Source organism: Ruditapes philippinarum, unplaced genomic scaffold (assembly GCF_026571515.1).
Source record: "Ruditapes philippinarum isolate M1 unplaced genomic scaffold, ASM2657151v2 ctg3107_1_1_1_1, whole genome shotgun sequence".
Taxonomy (NCBI): domain Eukaryota; kingdom Metazoa; phylum Mollusca; class Bivalvia; order Venerida; family Veneridae; genus Ruditapes; species Ruditapes philippinarum.
Genome location: NW_026859100.1, coordinates 271,233 through 294,681, shown reverse-complemented (window position 1 = coordinate 294,681; position 23,449 = coordinate 271,233). Strand labels below are relative to the sequence as shown.

General features: G+C 33.2%; 1 protein-coding gene across 1 annotated transcript; it reads left to right on the top strand.

Annotated features, from left to right (window-relative positions):
• The first annotated feature begins 666 nt into the window (after positions 1-666).
• On the top strand, positions 667-12,883 carry LOC132755230 (neurotrypsin-like). The gene is made up of 7 exons (XM_060746051.1): positions 667-802; positions 4,565-4,735; positions 7,150-7,317; positions 7,699-7,840; positions 10,398-10,570; positions 11,768-11,915; positions 12,653-12,883. Exons 3-7 carry the CDS (start codon positions 7,236-7,238, stop codon positions 12,816-12,818), a joined length of 711 nt encoding a protein of 236 aa, XP_060602034.1. The 5' UTR covers positions 667-802; positions 4,565-4,735; positions 7,150-7,235; the 3' UTR covers positions 12,819-12,883.
• Positions 12,884-23,449: the final 10,566 nt, after the last annotated feature.

Sequence of the window (23,449 nt, the reverse complement as noted above, 5' to 3'; positions counted from 1 at the left end):
TTTTTGCTTGGTGGAAAAAATGAGAAACTTTTTCCTTTGGATGGAGGGCATTTGTTTTCAAGGGGGTGAGTGCTAAAACTGGAGATATAAACTTTGCCCATACAGCCTTTAATTATTATCATTTGTCATATGTAGAAGTAAGATAACTTTCGTGATATTCTTTCTTTTGATTGAATTAGGAGTCAGTGGGTTAAGGTAAATTGGGTAACAAATTATTTGAGTAGTAGCATAGTATCTTGTTTGGGTTTCGAGCTGAATATCGATCTTAAATGGTGATTTATGACCACAAGAGCTCTTAAACATTATTTCAAGGACAAGCTGATAGCTTTGTAGAACCAAGCCAGATTAAAAATGTCATGTAAAGTGTACTGTGAATTTTTTTTTTAAAAGTAGGTCAATTTTACGGTCCACTAAAGCTTGTTAATAACTTTTCAAATAACTCAATGAAATTCCATCAGTTATTTCACAACTAGTTTCTTTTTAAAGGATGTTCAATGAGTTTTGGTTTTTTTAACTTTAAAATATGAGAGACGTCACTTGTATACGCTGGCGTATGTTTTTTGCATTTGTTGACAAATGCGTAAACGAACATAAAAAGATTAATTCTCATAAGTTCTGTTTTTTTTTTTTTTTTTAAAAAAAACAAAACAAATCACTTCAGAAAATGGAAAAGGCTTCAAATTTGCTTGACAGAGATGTATATAAAGACAAAAGAAACATTTTGAGTATGGTTTCCATGGCAGACATTTTTTAAAAATGGCCGCCATGACATGATATCAACACCTTAAGATTCCAATAGAAGGTAAGAAGGTATGATACTTATGATTTTACTAAAAATACCTCAGTTTTTACTGAACATGAATATTTTGCATTACGTACTATACTGATAATAACACGTGTTAACAACTGTTTTAAAATTTACTGTTTTCTGTTTTAGCACGACACTTTCAGGGAAATGATAAAACAACATTTTAAGCGGTCTGATCGTGAACTTTTACATTTTCATTGATCATATATATATTGAATAAAAATATGATCAATGAAAATGTAAAAGTTCATATATCATCCTATTTAGACTATAATATGTCCAAATGTAGTAAAAAATGTAAAATAATCTTGATAAACTTTCCGTTTGTCTCTATTTGACAGCAATATTTCTTATAAAATTTGGATCATTTGAAATGTATATTTATGTGATCAAACTATCAATTTGTAGTTAAGGACACCTCATTATAAAGACAAAAGCGTATCATGTCAAATAACTACGAGATATTCACCATCATGCTGCCAGTATCGATGGTTAGCAAATGGATTATATTTCCCGTTCAAACTGTTTAAGTCATGATTTCCGAAGTTTTGAAAGCATAGGAAGGATATATCTCACATTCCTGTAATGCTTGGAAAGTTTGAAAAATCTTTCAGTCCTTAACAATTTGTCAAGCTCAAATAACACTATTCTGCTGGCACCAAATATAACTTAAAGCTCACGGGCAAAAAAAAAACAAGAACGTCTATATCCATGATCCGTAACATTACTTAGTTTGTCATTGAGCAATTATATTTATAATTAATATTAAATGTAACAATGTTTCACGTTAGATAATTCACTTTTCAATGGAAGGATTTTGTTTGCATATAACAGCTCAAACGGTGCTAGTTTCGCTCATCAATAAAATTTAAAACAAGATAAAAGAACAAAGGTTTACTCCAAAGCAAATTACTAAACTGGGATATGAAAGGAACTTACTTAGCATGTTTGACAGTGCAAATAAAATATTGAAAAGAACAGTCCTGCCTAAAATATGATATTTACTCAATATTTTCAAACAGTAGTTTTTTTCTGTTTTTTTTTTTTTTTTTTTTTTTTTTTTTGGGGGGGGGGGGGGTTTTCTTGCTGCTTAGATATTTATTCTGGATTATCCTCTAAGTTACTTTGAAACTGTATATCTGTCTCAATCATATTCTCAAAATGTTCTGGCTAATGAATTCTTTTTATTCATCTTTCATATTATGAATGTCTATGTTATCTCATGAATGTCATAAAAGGACCGGTCACGCGTGGAAAATCACACGTAACTTTGTTGCTGATGATATTAAAATCAAATCCTGTAACTCTGCTCTCTTGTGTTAGCTTGTCAACATATGCTGGTCATCGTTGAATCTATCATCTAAGTTGCAATTCTTCAAACTTACTGACTAGGATTTTCAATAAACCAGATTGATCGTGATTAGAACTCATTGATTGAGAGTAATACCTGAGTTGTCTTATGTTTAATGAACAACAATTGCTTTGTTCATTATTTTCAATACCGCACCATTTTCTCTGCTCTTGTATCCTTCTAGTTTATGCCCATTTATATTGGTTACCCCTTGCTTAGCTTAATAAACCTACCTTTAGTTTAAAGCATTTAACGAACTCGGAAATATATAACAGTGCGGCACATTGTCAAGCTTACGTCAATCCATTCAAACAGTAAAAGGTGCATGAGCTATTGTTTTTATCAAGGTCTTTCATGGCTGCTGTATTTTAAAAAAAAGGTTTGTGTCTTAAAGTGGATTCTCGTGACTGACCACGTGCCGTTCTTGCACGTTTTTAAATGCGTCATTCAAAGCACAATGTTAAACAGCTTAATGCAATGACGGCCCTTGATATTATCAAAAAATAACTGTTAAATGAGACAGGACAATCACTAGAAAACACGGCATAAGCAATTGTTATAAATGTAAATACAAAATACAAAAAATGAAACGCAAAATTACCGATTTTGATGTTTATAAAAATCTTGTTAGGAGAAAGCGATAACTAACCATTACATTTGTTTTTAATTTTCATTTGAAATCCAGAGTCGTGAAAAACGAATGACGAACGGAAATAATTAATGTTCCAAACATAACGGCTTCCAGAAGACAATTTTGATTACAACTAATTTCATACAAATCATACCGTAAATGGTTATGAATTATGTTGTCATCTTAGTAAAATGCAAGCGTTTTTTAAAATTATAATCATGTATGGTTGCAATTCCGGATTTTCCGGCCTTATTTGATTTTCAGAAATTGGTCCTATCTTAGGCAAAGATTTTTGTGTACCAAGTTTGGTTCTCCTACAATTTTCTGAAGTATGTTTTTTTATAAATTGACTGTAAATTTACAGGGAGGAACTTAGGATAAATGGAATTTTCATTGCTACTTATTTAATTAAAAACTGAAATCTTGGAATCTCATTGGCCACTATAAAATAAGTAAAATAATATAAATGATCTAGAGGAGTTTCAGAAAAGAACTTTCTTCTTAACTTTCTTAGTTTTTATTTTTTTCACTTTCAATTAGGTTTCTCAGATAGTTAAGTTCTGTGGAACCATGCTTCCTTCCACAAATTATTTTTCATAACCCTGATCGTCAATTGTAATACTTTTTCAAAAGTATTATTTTTTAGATTGCACAGTAGGTCACTTACGCTTGTTTCGGATTTAAATGTATTTCGGTATTTCCGTCAGTGCGCAAACAACAATACGTTGTTTGCGCAGCAAAACATGCCGTAACATTTTAGCACAATTTCGGCAAGCATATAGAAAATAGTACAAGAGATATATTGGAAAACTATTTGTAACGGTAGAGCCAATGAGCGAGTCATGACAATAATTTCACCTTTTTTCTTCGAAAATGGAGCTTAAAACAGCAAACAAATAACTGTAACTATGTATTGTATTGTGGAACGAAATTTGCAGACAACTTTTCTTTGAATCGATGCAAACTTATTATTATTATTATTATGATTAGTTCTTTAGACTTTCCATTATTGCCCAATTCATTTGTACCATATTAACAAATATTACCACGTAAATAATTTGCTTTTCATGATCTTTCGTGAGAATGACGACCTAGCCAGAGAAAAGGGAAAAACATTTTCGTTTCATCGAGGCTATGTTTGTTAGTCCACGACTCAAATAAAACAATAATGTCATTGTCTGAATTTAAATTAACAGCAACATCCACTTGTCGTTACCTCCTAAGGAAACTTTTCGTGGTTTTAAAAGTTCGTACCTTGGAGGTATTTCCATTGTTTTCTTACCGTTTTGCGTTCGTTAAACAACGTTAACTTTGAAACAATATTTCTCTTGTTTTTGCGCTCATCCGATGTACTCGCTCAAACTGAAATAAGTCCTCTAGAGCCTTTGCAATCTTTAATTTTGTTCCAATGAATCCTTTACGTAGGTCTATATCTCCATCAATGTCCTAGATTGGGTCTCAGATGTATTGCCAAATGTGTGTGAAAAGTATATGTTTTTCCTTTTACTAGATCAATTTTGCTTTTGAAAAAAAGCTCAACAATCGGTATCAATTCGCATTTTATTTATTGATGATTACTATCCTACGACAATTACACGAAATGAAAATAAGAATATTTTTGTTCTCATCCCTTTAGATGTTTATTTAAACTCCATTTGAAAGAAAAAACTAAATTTACAGCATTGTCTTTAAATCAAGCGTTACAACTTAAACGATTAGCTTTTTTTTTTTGAATGCAAAATATTTACTTGTTTTATTGTGCGATTTATTACAGTACCTGGTAATTGGTCGACATGGAGCAGCTGGTCTTCCTGTGATTCTTCTTGTGGATTAAGTACAAAATCAAGGTACAGATATTGTAACAACCCAGCTCCGCAAAATGGAGGATTGCCATGTGTGGGGCCTTCGACTGACAGCAAGTTATGTAATCTAACTGCCTGTCCTGGTAAAGTAAAACTTATCTAATTTAATTGTATGCTCCCGAGCATACACTAATTGAATCATCCGTCCATCCACCTGTCTGTACGATCTAAACCTTCACTGGCATATTGGATATATCATAAGTTGAACCTATATCAATCGCTTTATAATTTACACACCAGCTTATAAATACAAAGTACATGATATTGCTAAGGTAAATAACTGTGATATCCATTTTCCCAGCGATTTCGCCTTTTCTTATCAATTTAAACATAAATATGGCTAATTGATAAAATCTCAAGTTGTACCTGTATTAATGGCTTCATAATTTCACATTTTCTTAAAGTGCTGAAACGGATTTTTACACTTTTGCCCATACATCCTATATTTATTGACAAATGTCTCAGTATTAGTATTTAGTAAAAACATACCTTTGGCGGCACTCTCCTTTTTGATGGAGTTAATGGTCAGTGGGATCAAGGTCAAGAGTGTTGAAACGTTTTTTAATCATTTTCTCATACAGCTTTTATATTGGATTGAGTTTGGGGTCACTTGTTTTAATGGTAAGGCTACATTTGCTAACAATATATTTTTTTTTGCTTATACAACCTTTTTTATGACTATGTCTTTCATTTGTGGTAGGGACAAACTTTAAGTGAATGTTGGATCACTGAGTTCAAGTTCACCATTGTTCTAACAAAGATTTTTACTCTTAAACTTATCCGACCTTTACTTTAACTAATGTCTTCCGTATTTGGTAGGAAAGTCACTGGTTACCAAGGAAAGTTAATGTTTGCTGTGGGGTTTACTTGTTGCTTTTAAAACTCAAAAGTTGCTATCTTAATCACAAATCGGTATGGAAAATCAATTGTTTCTATGTGAATCACTGGTTGCTTAAGACGTTCGGTGGTTGTTGTGGCCCTACAAAACATCAACACTCTAAAGAAAATGACATCAAGGCTATAATTTGAGCAATTTTGACAGCTATTCATCGCACAAAGTTTCGTACCAAATTCCAATGTTTTTAGTCTATATGGGTTCAGAGACAACGTTTATTTTTCAAATACTAACTATTTATATACAATCAGAGTCAAATATTTCTGGTTGCATATGTTTAAAGCAATATTGTACGGGGGAACACTATCAATCATTAAGGTTCAACATGTGCTCGTTTGAACAAAAAATGTTTACGATTTCACGCTGTCTTATGCGTCACAAGAAAACAAATTATAAATCCTGGCCAAATTCAATTTAAAGCTGCACGCCTCCAGATGAGCCAAAATATTTCAAGAAAATCAATATTGAGAAAAATGTACTAAAATTTTAAGAAAGGTTAAAATATATTTAAGATGCAAGTTATATTTTACATGTTGTGTGCGATTAAAGACTAATTATGCAGTATTTTATAACCATATTTCTACTGCGTTACCAACGTAGTAAAGGCTATTTCTGCATATGTAGACGACTTTTTGGTTATTTTCTTAGATTGCAAGTGCCGATTTCAATATGTTAATTACTTTATTTGTTCACCTCACAATATTTTACTATAAAATACATTTCTAAAACTTTCATGAAAATTAACATCAATGTGGATTATAAATTCGAAGATGACTGGTTTCTTTCTTTTTTTTTTTTTTTTTAGAATGTATTTTATAAAGTGATAAAAAAAATTCAGCATTTACCGAATATTTTACGACAAGGAAAAGACCATATTTACCTACATTCATGACAAAATTGCCTTTTCGGCTTAGAACATCATCACAATTTATGGAATAAGCTTTCGAATTTCTTACTCCTATTCATTACACCAATTATTTTGTTTACATTTTTCTACCATGGTCATTTTTAAACCAATATTCTTATATCCAATTTTTTATTATTCATTTTGTTAATTTACATATTTTAGCTTAGTTCAGTAGTATGTCATTTATATATGACTATGTACTGTAGACTTATCCCGTTTTTTCCTAAAATAATGTACAGAGGTGCATCTGAGGTCCTCCTCCAACAGTAAAGATGGAAGTCGCCAAATGACCTAAACGGTGTTGGTGTTGAAAAAGTAAACTAAGACAAGGCGTGTGATTAACCATAATTATTATTATCATCATTTTGTTATTTTCATATGGCATTATCATTTGAACTACTGTTAGCTCTGCATAAGCTGAAACAAGAGTGCGCGTGTGACTTTCGTATTATCACATTTAAAACAGTTTAAGTATATTTGCTTCTCGTGAGTAAAAACACAGCTGGTCGTTTTAAATGCAGATGACTAACTGCAAAAACTGGCTACTTTATGCAGGAGAAGTTACTTAATATGAAATTATATATTTAACATGATAAATATATATTACATTACCCAAGTATCACAACTTGTTTTCAATCACTTGATTTAAAACTAATACAAGTGGTTAAAAGTGGTTAAATATTACTCCTTTACAGACGGTGTATGGTCATCGTGGTCATTTTGGAGTTTATGTTCAGCTTCATGTCTCAGTGGTATTTCTAAAAGAATACGGACTTGCAAAATGCCTGGGTGTTCAACAGTCATCCCTGATTGCATTGGAAGTAGTCAACAGACAAAACAATGTAATTCATTTCCCTGTCCAGGTAACTTTTTATTATGTATTCTTTGTCTTTGCTGTTGCGAAATATACTATCCCCAAAATATTTTGATGTATTCCCGTAGCACAGAGAAGGTCAGTTCAGCATTAAGCTAAAGTACAAAGAGAGATAAAACTGCATTATGTTAAGATTCGTTTAAGACTTTGTAGACTTTATGCTTTTCATTATGATTTAGAACCGATTAACATGTTACTATGAAGAAATTGAACAACATTGAACAGCATGTATAATTAAAACACTTTGTCTCTTTAATTTTGGTTTGAAATGTCAATATGCATCGATAACCAGTGCATACTTCCGAAGTTATATATTGCGCACCTTTCTAGTTTCATTAACTTTATTGTATTTTTTGATCAAACAACTCAGCTGTTATTCGATTGGTCGATGGCTCCAACGCTTACGAAGGAAGACTAGAGGTGTATCATGATGGTGGTTGGGGAACAGTGTGCGATGACGGTTTCAATGATAAGGCAGCCACTTTAGTTTGCAAAATGCTTAACGTTTCAGGGTATGTCATTCAAATGTTATACATGTATATTGTTGCTCTTATATTAACAGATTTGTAACATAACAAGTGGTACTAATATTATAACAACCACGAGAAAAACATACTTTTTCAATGCATTATGTTATGGTTAGTTTCATTCAAACATTCACTGTCGATCACTGAGGTTCAATGTCGTTTTACAATATTGCATGTTGTCTTTGATTGATTTATTTTTTATTTTTAAAAAAAAACAAAACATTTTATTGTTTTTAAAAAAATGATAATGTCAACAGTTTTTTTATACAGCAGTTTTTTCATTTTTTGTTTAATTTCCTGTGTCAAGTCAACCATTTTGAAATTATGGATTTTCTTGCCAGCCAATGAAAACTCTCAATTCTCATCAAAAAGTGGCGGACAATTAAAAAAATACAGTTTTCGAGGTTTTCTATAAACAAGCGTCGAAATGACATCATATTACAATTTCCTTCCCAGTTAACATTTTCCTTTCCGCTTAAATCCTAAAAAACTGATATAACTACCTTTTTATGATAGGAATTCAACTCAATGATGTAAAGCAACTTCCTACGATGTTACTGTTATTTTTTTTTTTTTTTTTTTAAATGTTTGCGTCATTTTACCAAAGTCAATGAAAATTTTCAATAACAAGCAATTATCATAGTATTGCAAGCAATCCATAAGTCCCCTGCCGGTAAAGTAAGCCCAAGCAACATTCTGAAGGGCCATTGGCCATTCACTTAGGTTCCTATTTTAAGTAAATTTGTTGAAAAAGAACATGATCACAGGAAACAGTTTTTATGTACAGACAGACAGACTGAAGGACACTCTAAAGTTATTTTTTAAACATCCCTGTTATCAAAATATAACATTTTTAAAATCCTATCATGATTGAAGAAGTTGGAGTAAAAATTACCAATTTCTCAAAAAAAAGTCTAAGTTCAAAAGGGGCATAATTCTGGAAATAGTCTTGCTAGAGTATTGAACACTCACAAATGTTGAGTGATAATAAGAAACATTTATATGAAGTTTGAAGTAGATACATTCAGAAAAAGAAGTTATTAAAAAAAAACAATGTTTTTTTCATGAAAATTTTAAGTTCAAGGGAGGTAATTTTGATAAATTTTGTGCTAGAGTTGTAAACCTTGTCACATATGATGTGGTTGATGACAAGCAACTTATATTTAAAGTTTGAAGAAAATACCTTAAGAAATAAAGAACTTATAGTGAAAAAACTTAAAAACTAGAATCAGAAATCTTGAAATTCAGTCTATTTGTTGCCATAGCAACCAGAATTTTCAACATAGGAAGATAAGAAAAGGATGTGCATAATTTCCATACTGCCATCTACATATATGTCAAGTTTCATAAACATATTTTCAGTACTTTTTGTGTTATCACTGGATCCAGGTTATGTGTAAAATTTGCCATATTTTCAGTCTATTTGTTGCCATAGCAACCAGAATTTTCAACATAGGAAGAAAAGAAAAAGACGTGCATAATCTCCATACTGCCATCTATCCATATATCAAGTTTCATAAAAATATTTTCAGTACTTTTTGCGTTATCGTGGGATCCAGGTTATGTGTAAAATTTGCCATATTTTCAGTCTATTTGTTGCCATAGCAACCAGAATTTTCAACATAGGAAGAAAAGAAAAAGACGTGCATAATCTCCATACTGCCATCTATCCATATATCAAGTTTCATTAAAATATTTTCAGTACTTTTTGCGTTATCGCGGGATCCAGTTTTGTGGACGGACGGACTGACGGACGGACAGACGGACGGACAGACAGACGGACGGAGGGTAAACCTAAAGTCCCCTCCGGTAAACCGGTAGGGGACTAATTATAAGTACATGTATACCCGAAACTGTTGAATTTATTGAAATCTGAACTTGATGCAAGCATACATTTTGATACAAGAGGAAATATTTTTTTGAATGAAATATTATTGATCAGCTCTTCCGCTGCATCGTTTTTTAAATAAAGTCTTTTTGAAAATGATAAGTGTGAATATGTTTTTGTAAGTTTATGTTCTGTTCAATTGAAATGGCATTATTACTTTTTTCTACGCTTATGTATATTGCTAATATTTGGCATTTATAAGAGGATATGGCGATATCAGAATGCTATTATTTTTTTTATTGGGTTTTCATGTCACACCGACACAGTATAGGTCATATGGCGACGTTCCAGCATTACTGGTGGAGGTATACCTCAGGTGCCCTACCGTGCATTATTTCAGGCACGAGTGGGCACCTGAGTAGAGCCACCGACGTTCCGTAAGCTAGCTGGATAGCTTCCTCGCATAAAATAATTCAAAGTCCATGTCAGGATTTGAACCCACAGCGGTAAGGGGCAAGTAGTTTGAAGTCAACGACCTTAACCACTCGGCCACGGACGCTCCTAATTCATAACACTTGTTGAGCAGCTTCAGATACACAAATTAATCAGTATATTGTAACATTTATTAATGAATCTTTGACACATTCCATTAATGAATTATTAAAAATTTTTTTTAAATGTTTGACTATTACAATAAAAATGTATTTTATTTAGAGCAATACCAAAAGTATATACTGGCGGGCATTTTGGAGCAGGATCCTTACCAATCCTATTAGATGATGTTACCTGTGATGGAACCGAAAATATCTTGTTCGACTGTCGACACAGTACATGGGGAACAAACAATTGCGGTCACGGCGAAGATGTGGGCGTGTCTTGTTTTGCAAGTATGTTTTATGACATTATTTATAATGTAAATGTAACATTTAACATACTGATAGATTGTCTGATCTTATCTTTATAAGTAACAAGTGTATAAAACAAAAACATATCACTTATTAATTGTGGTAGTTTTTGAAATGTTTTATCATTTTCAATAAATAACCATATTAAAGTAATAACACTGTCAAAATCAACGCAAAAATAAAGTCTGTAAATTATAGTCAGAAAATTGTATTTGAATGGCTGAACTAGTAAAAGATACGAACGCAATAATTATAACTCTTGTTCTTAAAAATCTTGTGAAATTTTCCCAGAGTATTCCGAACATAGTTCGCTGAGTTCCGTAAAAGTACGGAGGCAGTGTCACATGATCTTATTTGAATATTGACATATAAGAGGAAAGCATGGTTGCTCGAGAGTTTCTGATTCGTATATAAAATAACGGCGAGTAAAAGGCAACAAATACGCGATCGCCCAAGAATTTACTTTATATCAATATGCAACAAAAAAAAGAAATTTCAACTATACCGGCCGATAAACAAATTAGCAAATAACGATTTTTTTTCCCGAAAACTTGCTACAGGCAACAGATAATGTCCGCCGCCAATTATTTTAAGTATAAAAATAGGTGCAGTTCTATTCCTATAACGTTAGTATAACGTACACTCAAACGTCTTAAGTTCCTTTAGCAAAACGCGCAGCGATTTTGAAGCGCTACATAAACTCATTACTACTACATTACTCAATAACAGTACTTCATTTTTACTAAAAATACCCGGAAATATTAAATATAATTCTTTTTTATAGTACTAACGAAAACGTCTTATATTATAGGACCACTGCGCTTTCATCAGCTCTTTACGTAAACATGTAAAAAGTTGTTGGTTTATATATGCCATATATTTGCTTACAGTGTATAAGGGTATACAATTTTACATTTTATGAATATTATGTTTTATTTAAATAGTTGACAAGTTAATCTCTTTAAAATTTAAGTTTACTTACATGAATGACTGCCATTGATCCATTCTTTGAGATAATTTTGCAACTTAATATTATAGGTGAAGCGTAACAGCACATATATATCTGAAATGTTTTAATTGTTGCGACTTAAAAGTGTTCAATTTGCAACAGGAATTACTATCGAATGACGTTTGCTTTTAAACGGAGACCCGATACCCCATTCATTTTTTATGATTTAGGTATAGAAGCTCGTCTTGCCGGAGGAAACTCTTCACATACTGGACTTGTTGAGGTATCTGTCGATGGTTCGACGTGGGGAACAATTTGTGATGATTCTTTTACATCGAATGGTGCTAAAGTTGTTTGCCGGATGCTTGGATACCCCTCGTAGGTCAAATAAGGACTACTGATTTAAATTTATAGATGTTCACGTTTCACAATGATTCATTTATGCTGGGACTTACAGAGTGTTTCATAATTGTTTGGTTCAAGGGCGTTTGAATATATGCTGTTTCCTTCTGACCCTGTCCTTTAACGTGCAGTAAAATATTTTGTTTCAGCATATGAAAATCAGTTGTTATGATAACGCGTTACGTTTTCATCATTACATACATGTATATATATTTAATTACATCCGATGTCTCTGCAATGTTTCCAACGTTTATTACTTATCCACTATCTGTACAAATTCATTTTGCTGCAATGAATTTAAAGTAACAGTGTTTATTGTAAATTGCAAAAGTTTGAACAAGGAAGATGTTTTTATTCTGAATGTCCTCTACAGTGGTTTACTTCAGAAAAAGACATGCACAATGTATATTTAATCTTATAAAACATACTGCCTAGTTAACTGTCCGACCAAATTCATTAATGAGATCAACACGCTATTAAACCAAATATGCGAAGTCTCTTCAGTATTCTCATTAGCGAGTTTTTGGGTTTTTTTTATTTTTTTTATTTTATTATTTTTTTTTTCTTTTTTGGTTTGTTTATTTTAGAAAAATGTCATGCAAGAAATCGTTTAAAATGTTTGAAAAGGCTAGGTATGATAACATAATGCTGCTGTTCAATAAAACATCTGTGAGATATAAACTTCTAACTTTTTATAGCTATAATCATTTCAGATCAAATGCAAGCGCTTATACCAGTCCCCGTCATGGGAGCGGACAGATATTCTTAGACGATGTTAATTGTGTTGGTACTGAAAGTACTTTGGATCACTGCAAACACTCCACATGGGGAGTAAATGATTGCACCCATTCAGAGGATGTTGGCGTCATATGTGCATAGACTGTTTATCTGTTATAAAATCGAGAAAATATCTGTGGATGTTTATAAATAAAACCAAAGTCAAGCTTAAACTTATTTTGTTCTATTTGCAAATAAACAATTAATAACCTCATACACATGGTTAAACAACAAGAAATTTATATAACTTACAGTTTTTGACTACTATTTTTTAATATGTTATATCTAAATATGTGGCAACATAAATGACAAGTAGAGTGGAACATACCCCAAAGGTGTTGGTGCAAGAATAAAATTCTTACGGCTATTTCCTCTTTCAGAGTCTTGGATTTAGAGTTTTCATATTTCAGAGTCTTTAGGGATTCTGTATTTATCTATTTTAAGATCACATCCGTGTTATTTGTGCCGTGTGGCGGCTGTAAAAAGTCTCCCCGTACATTTAATCAATGATGTTATATTTTCGATCCTTGAAGATCGTTCAGCACGACATTATTGTTGTGCTTGTGGTATTTTTAGTTTCAACTTTTCGGCATTTTCAAGGTGGGTGGTTCCAATATTCCTACTTGAATAATGTTGAATCACCCTTAGGATATGTTGCCTGCTTTTTAAATTTGTCTTTTGACGTCTTATCTGTGATACGCAGGCTTCATAACCTCTGATCCCCTTTCAAAATTCCATTTTATTTAGTTCCGCCCATTGTTTTCTCGTTTAGGGCACACGCTTTTTATTAATGGGGGACCATACGCCGCTTTTCATGGAATGGCACGGAAGTGTCACATTGAAGGTTCCATGATAACCGCCGTATGAACACATCTGCGGATGTTTCTAAATTCAAAATTTTACTATTTCATGTTTAAATGTTGAATTCTGCTTAAGCCGGTGCTAGGGGGCGTGGACGGTAACTTGCACTTTCCAGTACCGTCCATGAACAGGCTCAATCAAACCGAGCCTGCAACATTTTCAATTTTGCCGTGTTGGGCTTTCTTTAGGGATTCTGTATTTATCTACTTTTGGAAATGATGCCAAAAATGACGTCACGGTTACGTCGCATTGCTACACTGTAAAAGCTCTAAAAACTTTGAATGAATAAAATAATTGTTTGTTTAACATGTAAAATTAAATTGCATGTCGCCCAATCACCAATTGTTATATTTTCATCCGTGGCCACGTCATTCGTGAACTTGTACTCTGTGAAATACAATTCAATTTTTAGATTTAAGTGCAAACCTTCTCTATGTTATAGTAAGAACATATTGAAATTAAAATCATACTGATTAAGGGGAGGCGGCGCAAGTGATAACGAGAGACCCTATAATTCTTGTTTGCGGTATAGATCGGGTTAACGGGATGTGCCCCCTTCTGTTTTGGGGCTTTGTATGGGGTGGTAGTCCCCATCATCGCCAAGAAAATTTTGAACATGTGACAGGCTAAAATGGCCTCAGGTCGATCGTAAGGTAACGTGTAACCAACACAGAAAGCATTTTAGTTGGAGCACTTTGAAATTAGTTTTGATGAAAAAAAAACAATGCAAAATATTGATTTTGGCAATTTTGAGACGTCCCTCCCCCCGTTGCCATGGTAACAGGAAATTTAAGATTAGGCATGCTGTTACAAAGGCTATGGTCCAGTCAACATTTGTGCCAAGTTTCATCAGTATTGAAGCATTTTTCATAGTTTCATAGCAGTTTGAACTTGTAACAGGAGGCTTTTAAATGAAAACGGCCATTTTTTATAATATGCTTATGAGGGAAAGGTTAAATAGAACTTGTGACCTTCATCCGAACCGAATACTCACTTTTTAAACTAAATTACATTTTATTTAATCTCAAGGCATACAAAAACCATTTTACATGTAGTTTAAATGGTATGAAAAGCTTATGGCCTTCGTGGCCAATTTCTACGCATCAACACTCCAAATCGGTGTTTAATAACCGATAAACACCGATAATGTTTCTTAATGATAAATCGTTTGTGTTTAACTGAGTTTTTTATTTATATATTTGTCATTCAACACTAAACTCAGTCATGGTCTAGTGACACATATTATGGCCTAATAGACCTTCATACAACGTTTATATATCATGCACCTAGGGTGACAAATACCCCCACCCTGGAGGTCATCTAGTATCTATGGATTATTAAAGTAAAACATTTTTTCAGACAAATTTTCTTGATCGGGTCACTTCCTTGATTGAGATTATTTTTTATTTCTCAAACAAATTTGCATTCGGGCGAATATTGCCCCGCTTTTCAGGGTGCTCTTGTTTCATGATGTTAATTTCCCGTTATACTTACTATTTATGCAAATGTTCGCGGAGAAAAATCACACAAAATTTGCATGCCGCAGCTGGGACTGGAATCACGGGTCTCTGGATTGCCGGTCCAGTAAGCTGTTGTTAACTTTATCGTGACGTCATTACTTTTATTACTATAGCGGCGAGCTGTTTACAGCTAGTTTTACCGCTGTTGGCTGATTCAGTCCGTTTTTTTTTTCTAAATATGATTATCTTACGGCAAACACATTTTTTAAGGCCAGTACCGCCCATTAAAGAACATGAATGAAAGGAGAAAGAGTCACGAGCGGACATACGTAATAATGTAAAAGTAAAAGAGAACTAAAAGAAATATTAGCCATGATAGTATATAAATAATACATGGGTTTGTGGGTAACAGTAAAAACATCATACCGAAGAAAATATTGTTGCCCGAGGTGCTAGCCGAGGGAAACAGTATTTTTTTAAAGGGATGATATTTTTACTGTTACTCACACCCCCATGTGTTATTTATTTTTTTACCCCGAACAAATACCTGTACTGTAATGATCTGGAAAAAAAATCAACTAAACATAATTGAACCAAGAGCAACAATAAATCATCTGTCCTAACCTTACAAGTTATACGTGAACTTAAGAAGTTATTTTTCTTTAATTCTTTAAGGAAATAATGATATTAACCAGTCATAAACTAACGATAGGATGTGGTTCATTTGGAAATCAAAACACAAACATCAAGAGAAACAAACAATTTCATATAAGCTATTGATTTTGTAAAAGCTTTGCACTTTGCAGTGACCGGATCACTTGCACGTGATTATGTCGATCAACACTGTTCAGTGCAATATCAAATGTTTATAGGAGCAAATTTTGCGGGTAGTGTGCGCGTATGTCGACCGCGCTTTTTGTGGTTATGTTCAAAGATTTCAAACGGAGTGTGTCACATGAGTCGACGGCTAAACTGGGGGCGCAGTTCAAGAAACAAGTTAGATAAACGCGGCGGAACGAGCGTTTTATCCTAGGGGCGGCGAACTTTAGAGGATGAGTTAGATAGCATAGAGTGGCGCAATCGCTGGCACATGAATAGAAATAAGATTCTACACGTTCAAGGTTTCCAACGAGGTTTCTATGACTAAGAATGATGTCACGGCGAAAAAAAAAGCCTGTTGTTTATTCTAAGTTTTTATACAATTTTCGTCTGTTACAATGGTACAGCGAGATTATGGACTCAAACTCGGCACTTGTGAGTAACCGGATCATTTTCAAATGATAAACGGTCGATTCAGATGTAAAGGAGTGACCCCCTGCAGGTTCCAAAGTTTCCAAAGAGGTATATTAAATGGGTGTTGGGCAAAAATGACGGCGCAGTGCAAGAAAAGGGTAAGAGAAACACGAAGAAACGGGCGTTTCCCATGCATATAATTTGGGGTGCCGAGCTTCACACAGCAAGTTCGATACCCTAGAGAAGCGCGATGGTTTTTAAAAAAATAGGAGTAAGTTCAAAGGTTTCCATAGAGGTGTGAACCATGAGTATGAGACGAAATAATGAGTGATGGCCGACTCAACCATTGTTATTTATAATATTCGTTTTAGTACGTTTTTATGCCGCTGTGGCTTTCTGAACTCAAACATGGCACTTTTTAGTGGCCGGATCACTTGCGCGTGAAAATTATTCAATACAGCGTCTTTTTGACTACATACTGGTTCAAAATCAAAAGCTATAAGAGATACTCTCGTTGAGACGAACTAAAACCCCATTTACGGAGTTCATCCTGAAAATCAGTGTTGTTCTGCGCGTACGCCAATTTTCAACTGGCAGTTAATGTTGATGCACTGCAAGAAACAAGTAAGAGAAACCGGTGTTGACCTTTAGATGGCAAGTTCGATACCCTGGATTGATGCAATCGCTTGCACATGATAAAAAATAAGTTTTTATGCATTCCAAAGTTACTAAAGAAATGTTTTTATAAGTCTGGGACGAAAACCGCTGTGGTTCATTTTTAAGTTTCCATACCTGTTTTCGTATGTTTAAATGTAGTGGCGAACTTCTGCGCTATAAACGCGACACTTTGGTGTGGCCGGATCAATGCATGCGAATAGGTGTGTCATTTTGATGATCGTCCTGGAAATCGTGGGTGCTGTGTGAGTACGTCAAATATCGACCAGAATATTATGTTGGTGCTTTTTGATGATGGAAAGAAGTAACCCTCTACAGGTTCTAACGTATACAAAGAGGTATGTTACATGACTCTAGCACGCAAACTTGCAAACAAGTTAGAGAAACGCTGCGATTAGGTTCACACGACAAGTTTAATACCCCGAAGTGGCGTCTTCGGTGGACAGGAATAGAAATAAGGTTCATCGCGTTCCAGGGAGTTGTCATAGATTGTGTATCATGAGTCTGTGACGAAAAATGGCATCACGGCGGACAGAACCGCTGGCCCCGTGTTCACAAAGAAAAGATCAGGATCAGATGATCCTGATTTTATTTTCATTGTTTTATACAACTAAAATTGATGGTATTATGCTAGAAGTAAATGGTACATATTCGAAATATAAATAATTGCTTACTTGCAAAGAAACCAACCTATTTTGGGGGAAAATCAACAAATAACAAAACAAATACAAAAATAATCGGATCAAAATAAGGATCAATTTCAGGATCAAGATCAAAATTTGGATCAACTGTAAAATACCTATTTCTTGTAAAAATAACAATAAATTCATTCTAAAATTTCATAAACATCCTATTTCAAGTCCAGTTTTATCAAGTTAATACTGAATATTCAATCTAAGAGAATAAATACTGGAGAATATTTGGGTTTTTAAATTTGATCCTGATCTTGATCCTGATCCTTAAATCTTTGTGAACACGGGGCCTGTTGTTTACTATAAGTTTTTATTTGTTTTTCGTAGGTTTTACTGGCGCGGCGACATTCTGGGCACAAACAGATCCAAGGTGTGGCGAGATCGCTTGCACAATAAAGAAGTAATTGTCTGTGCGTTGCAATGTTTTATAGATGTGTAATTTAAAGAAGTTTACCCATTTACAGAAAAACTGCAATTTCTACTGCAATTTTATCATTTCATTTGATTTAAGAAGTTTGATCAAAATTGGGCCTAATAATAATTATCAATATCTATTGATAAATTTTGATCAAACGTCTGAATTAAAATGATACTTTTTACTTAGTCGGTTATTTGGTTTTTTTTATAATATAAAACACTTTAGAAGCACTTGGAATTGCACATATACATGCATTACAAAACAAAATGAAAACAAGCCACTGAGTTACATGTATGTTCAGTTATATGAAACAACTGTTTCAAAGATACATATCCTATATTTTATTATATCCATTCAGTGTATATTTGTTTATGTATTATCATGTTTCTCCGATATATATTTCTTTGAAGTCCTAAACATCCAATTATACCGGAACAAGACATCACCCGGTTTATTTTACATCATTTACGCATTAAATAATCGGACATATGTAAGAGTTGCTACCCTTTATGCAGTTTCGACCTGAAAATGTTAGCGACGTATGTATATCCCTATGTAAATTATTGATAATTCATTATTATAACGATATTTTGCTGTGTTTCTCGTAATATGATTTGCATTTACGTGCATATTGTGTATGTACTTAATAAAAAAAACTCGAAGCCACATGCAATTAAAATGTTTTTGACATTTGTTAACCATAAAAATTTATTCTTTTGTACAATTTGAAACTTGTTTTAAATGTTATAACCACAACACCTCATGCCATTATGTATTGTGAAACTGGAGTGCAACCATTGGTTATGCCGGCTCGCATTACGTTAGGATTTTGCTGAGAAACAACCTAAAACTCCGAATCAATCCGAAAATTTAATCGGAGCTTGGCTTCCAGCTTTCTACAGAATTTATCTGTCAGGGCTGGAATCCAAAATTATTTAGCCAATCAAATTTAATCTTACATAGCATAAAAAAACCTTCAATTTTCACGCCATTTTTAAAATGCAGCAAGTATTACTTTGAGCGTAAACATATAATGATGATTAAAATGTTTGTTTTCATGCATTCTTTTCAATAAATCATATTTACACTGACTTTTGATTTAAATAGCGATTTCACCTGTTTTCTCTGTAGTAAGTCTTTGTTTGGTTAATTAATATAAGTGTACATCTGGTTCTGCGCAATTTTTTCTTTTCCTTTTTTTCCGGTCATTTTATCCTTCCGGTATTTAGGGTGGGGAGGGGGTAAATCCCGGGATCCGGGGCGCCCGGGATCCGGGGTTGTATTAGATATATAGGGAAAAGGAATAAGCTATATTTGTGTTGATTACTGTCGTTGAATATTTGTACAGGAGATGATCATTATACCAAGCCCTCTTACAATATAATCCCTTTTATGCGCACTATGAGCAAGTTGTGCTCTGGTGAGCATAAACAGGAATTGGGATACCTATTCATCTGTTGACCCTAATGTGTACTTTCGTTTCTCTTTAAATGATATCTATGAAACCAAAGACTGCACACTTACCATACTACAGGAGTCCTCTTTCATAGTTGTTCATATTGTTCTACACATAGGTCAATGACACTTCTTATATAGAAACACATACGCACACCTTTATACATTATTAATGCCTAAACCTTAAATATTTGGCATGTGGTATTGCCTTGTTGACCACTTTAAAATTTTGTTCATGTTTTATATCATCTGTCACTCATTCCAATACTAAATAACATATTACAACTTAACTTCGTATAAAGACATCTTTATGTATTCTACCTGTCTTACCTGCTAACATTTTTGGTCAAGGTTAACAGGCCCTATAGTAAATGTGCATAGACATAGGGACTTCATTCTATCTGTTTACATGCATCTTCGTATATACTCATATTCCTCTTTGTTAATCTGAGAGAACTGGCTTCCATTACTTTATATGTCACTTTTATTTTGATGTTCGCTGAAGTCTCTTCAGCTAACAGAACTGTCATTTTTACATTAAACACACCCCTGGAAAAAAATTACGAATCGAGTCGCTACTATAGCTTTTTTAAAAGCTAACCTTGTTGACATTAAAACAATAATGATTTCTTTTTGAGCGAATTTGGGCGCATTTGTTTTACCCCAAATCAAACAAATTGTCAGCATCATTGTATTGTTTCTTGCTTACTTAATTTAACAACTCAAACTCTGTACAAAATAATAAATTTTTTCGATCATGTCCAAATTTCCATATCCCCATATTTCGCATCCATATAACACAATTGGCTTGACAGTTTTTATGAATAGCTCTTTTTGCAAATATATTGGCATTAACAAATCTCTTGCTTTCTTTGTGAGGGAATACGTTGCTCATGAAGCTTGTTGTGCTATAGCACGCTTTGCATTTATGTAAGAACCACTTCAACTAAATAAAATACCCAAATATTTGTAATCGTTTGTTATTTCAATTTTTCATCTGTTAAAGTAAATGTAAATTGTCTCGGTCTGCCCTTAGGAAAAATAACAATACTTGTTTTTGAAATATTAACGTTTAATTTCCAAATATCACAATATTGCTCATATAAGTGCAAAAATATTGATTCAGCAAGTATAACAGTATCATCAGCGTATAAAAGTACAAATAGTTTAGATATTTAAGAATTGAGTCATCATGACCGTGCTTGCTGCAAGTTACGCCATGAACAAAGTTACTAGAGATGAGAAAAAATCATGTAGGTCATTTAAATAGAATGAGAACAGCGGGGGAGATAAATTTTCCTCTTGTCTAACGTTTATATTGCATATAAAAAGTCAGATTTCATATCATTTACAGAAACGCAGGACTTTGCATTGCCATACATTCTTTGAATGACATTAATAAAGTTGCCTTTAATATTAATCAACAGGATTGCAAAATGGCAGGTCTGATTTTCCCCTAAAGTGTTGAACGTGTGAGACATAATCATCACAGGTCGTAAATTGTGTAAGATATTACGCAACAGGAGGTAAGATCCTTTGTTACGAAGATCAATTAAGTTTTATTACCCTTTATTACAGCGGCATAATTGTATTTCGCAGTTACAAATACATAAATAGACGGTTAGAAAGACACACTAACATAAACAAGAACATGTCTTCAAATTTATCAAAATAGAGCATGTTGATCATTTAAAGGTGAAAAGTTCGTATATAATGTAATTAAACATATTTACGCCGAACATTGCATGGTTGAATTAAAATTTTTTTGGTGCAGTAATTGTATTGAATGAAAGAACAAGATACACAATACAATTGCGAAGAAGAAGGAATCAAAAATTAATACGCAGGCCACAAAATTTCGGCAAGGATGTTAATAACACTTTGTGTGATATGCTATGAGTAAAATGGATTTTATCTCACCAAATGCAAACCCTGACTTTCACTTACTAGTGTAAATTATAATAACGATTTGACATAGTTTATCTCAAGTAACAACGCGAAATATTGACAAAATAAAAAGTCACCATATTCTCCTGCGTGGACAGGGTCTTTCAAAGGGTCTTTCAAATTCTGTTTGAAAGACCCTTGCGTGACGTATTCATTAGGTGCTAATTCTGCATATTTTGACCTCATTCTGGTAATTTAACCGGATTGTTAGTATCTTTTGCAATGTGATTTTTTTTAACTTTTTCAATTTACAATATTTTACTTTTAATTTTTTTTTCTTAATTTCATAAAAAGCAGGACAGGATTTCATCAACTCCAATCATATTACCCATAGAACAATAGTCTCTTAATTACCGTATATACTCTTATTTGGAGTGCACGTTATCTTTAACAATGATATCCACATGATGTGATATCTTCCTTATTCTATTTACATCAAAGAGTTATTCCAATTTATATCAGCCGCGACATGTTACAATAGAAAAATACAATTTCTTAGAAAAAAATCTTTACACTGGAATGACAATCAAACAGGACAAATTTGATTATTGTTTTAAAAGTATTTTAAGAAGATAAGCCCTAAAAATAATCCCTGTTTCAAGGACAAATTATCATAATTATGTCGTTTGAATAGATGAACATAGATTTATCAACTTTCCCTTCGATTTTCTCTTTGTTATGGTACTTTAAATACGACTAGTGTTTTGTCAAGAAGTTCAATATTACCGCCACCAAATATAAACACAGACTGTCACTTATTAGCATAAACTATTACAACGAAACAAAAAGAAACAAAATATTGACAAAATAAAATGTACGCTTTATTGATAAAATTTAGTCAATTATCTTAACGTAAAGCAACATTCTAACAATTCCCTTATAAAACAGATACAGCAATCAATAGAGAATAAGATACTAAGTATGTCTTTGATATCAATTGTATCAGGGGAGGCGGATATAGGGGTCGAAGGGGCAAGGTCTGCCCCGCTTTTTCTGCCCATCTCAGCATCGCCTGATATAAGATAGTCACGTGTTTTCTATTTATCACAAAAATGATGTTTATTTGACAAAAGTGGTGTATTCATCAGTCATAAATGAATATTACTTCTAGACATCTTAATTTTTGTTTGTGAAATAACTTTTAAAAAAGTTCAAGAAATTGAATATCTTTTTGTCTTAGAATGTAGGTTTCTAATAAAAGGAAAATTATGTTGTAGTGAGTTTCTGAGGCGATGCATTTTGCTACTCGCTGCGTGTGAAAATTGAAAGATATTAATTTTCCGGCGCTGTTCACAGCAAAATACAAAGCCTCAGAAAGCTACTACAACAAAATATTCCGTATACATGTATACCATTGGAATCAGCTATTTTCCTGGAACATGTTATATGTTTATTATTAAGATACTAAAATACAATTTTAAATACGGTAGACATAATTTCCTTATCAATCACAACGAAAGTGGCTTGCATCATCCGAGAATCAAACCTGGGACGCCCGATTCACAGGCAAACACTCTACCGATTGAGCTGACCGAGGCCTGATGTTATTGAAAACAATTCTATACATAGATAACACCACAAAAATATAGCGGATTGCTGGTCCCGTAAGCTCCTGTTCTACGAGGAGTTTCTTTCTTTCTTTCTTTTTTTCTTTCTTTATTTTTCATTCATTCATTCATTCATTCATTCATTCATTCATTCATTCATTCATTCATTCATTCAATTATTCATTTATTTATTTATTTATTTATCTATTTATTTATTTATTGTTGTAATTGTTGTTGTCTGTCGTCTATTTTGATGACATGTGATTCTGACTGGATTAAGGCTGGCGGTGTAGGGGCAGAAATGGTCAAATCATGTTAATTGTACATGTCGCTGATCGGGACAATCAAAGGAAACCTTAAAGTTTACGCACTTCCTTCGAAAAGTGCTTCAGGAAGCTGAAAGTTTGATAGTATTGTTTACATCTATTTGAACTTATCATTTATT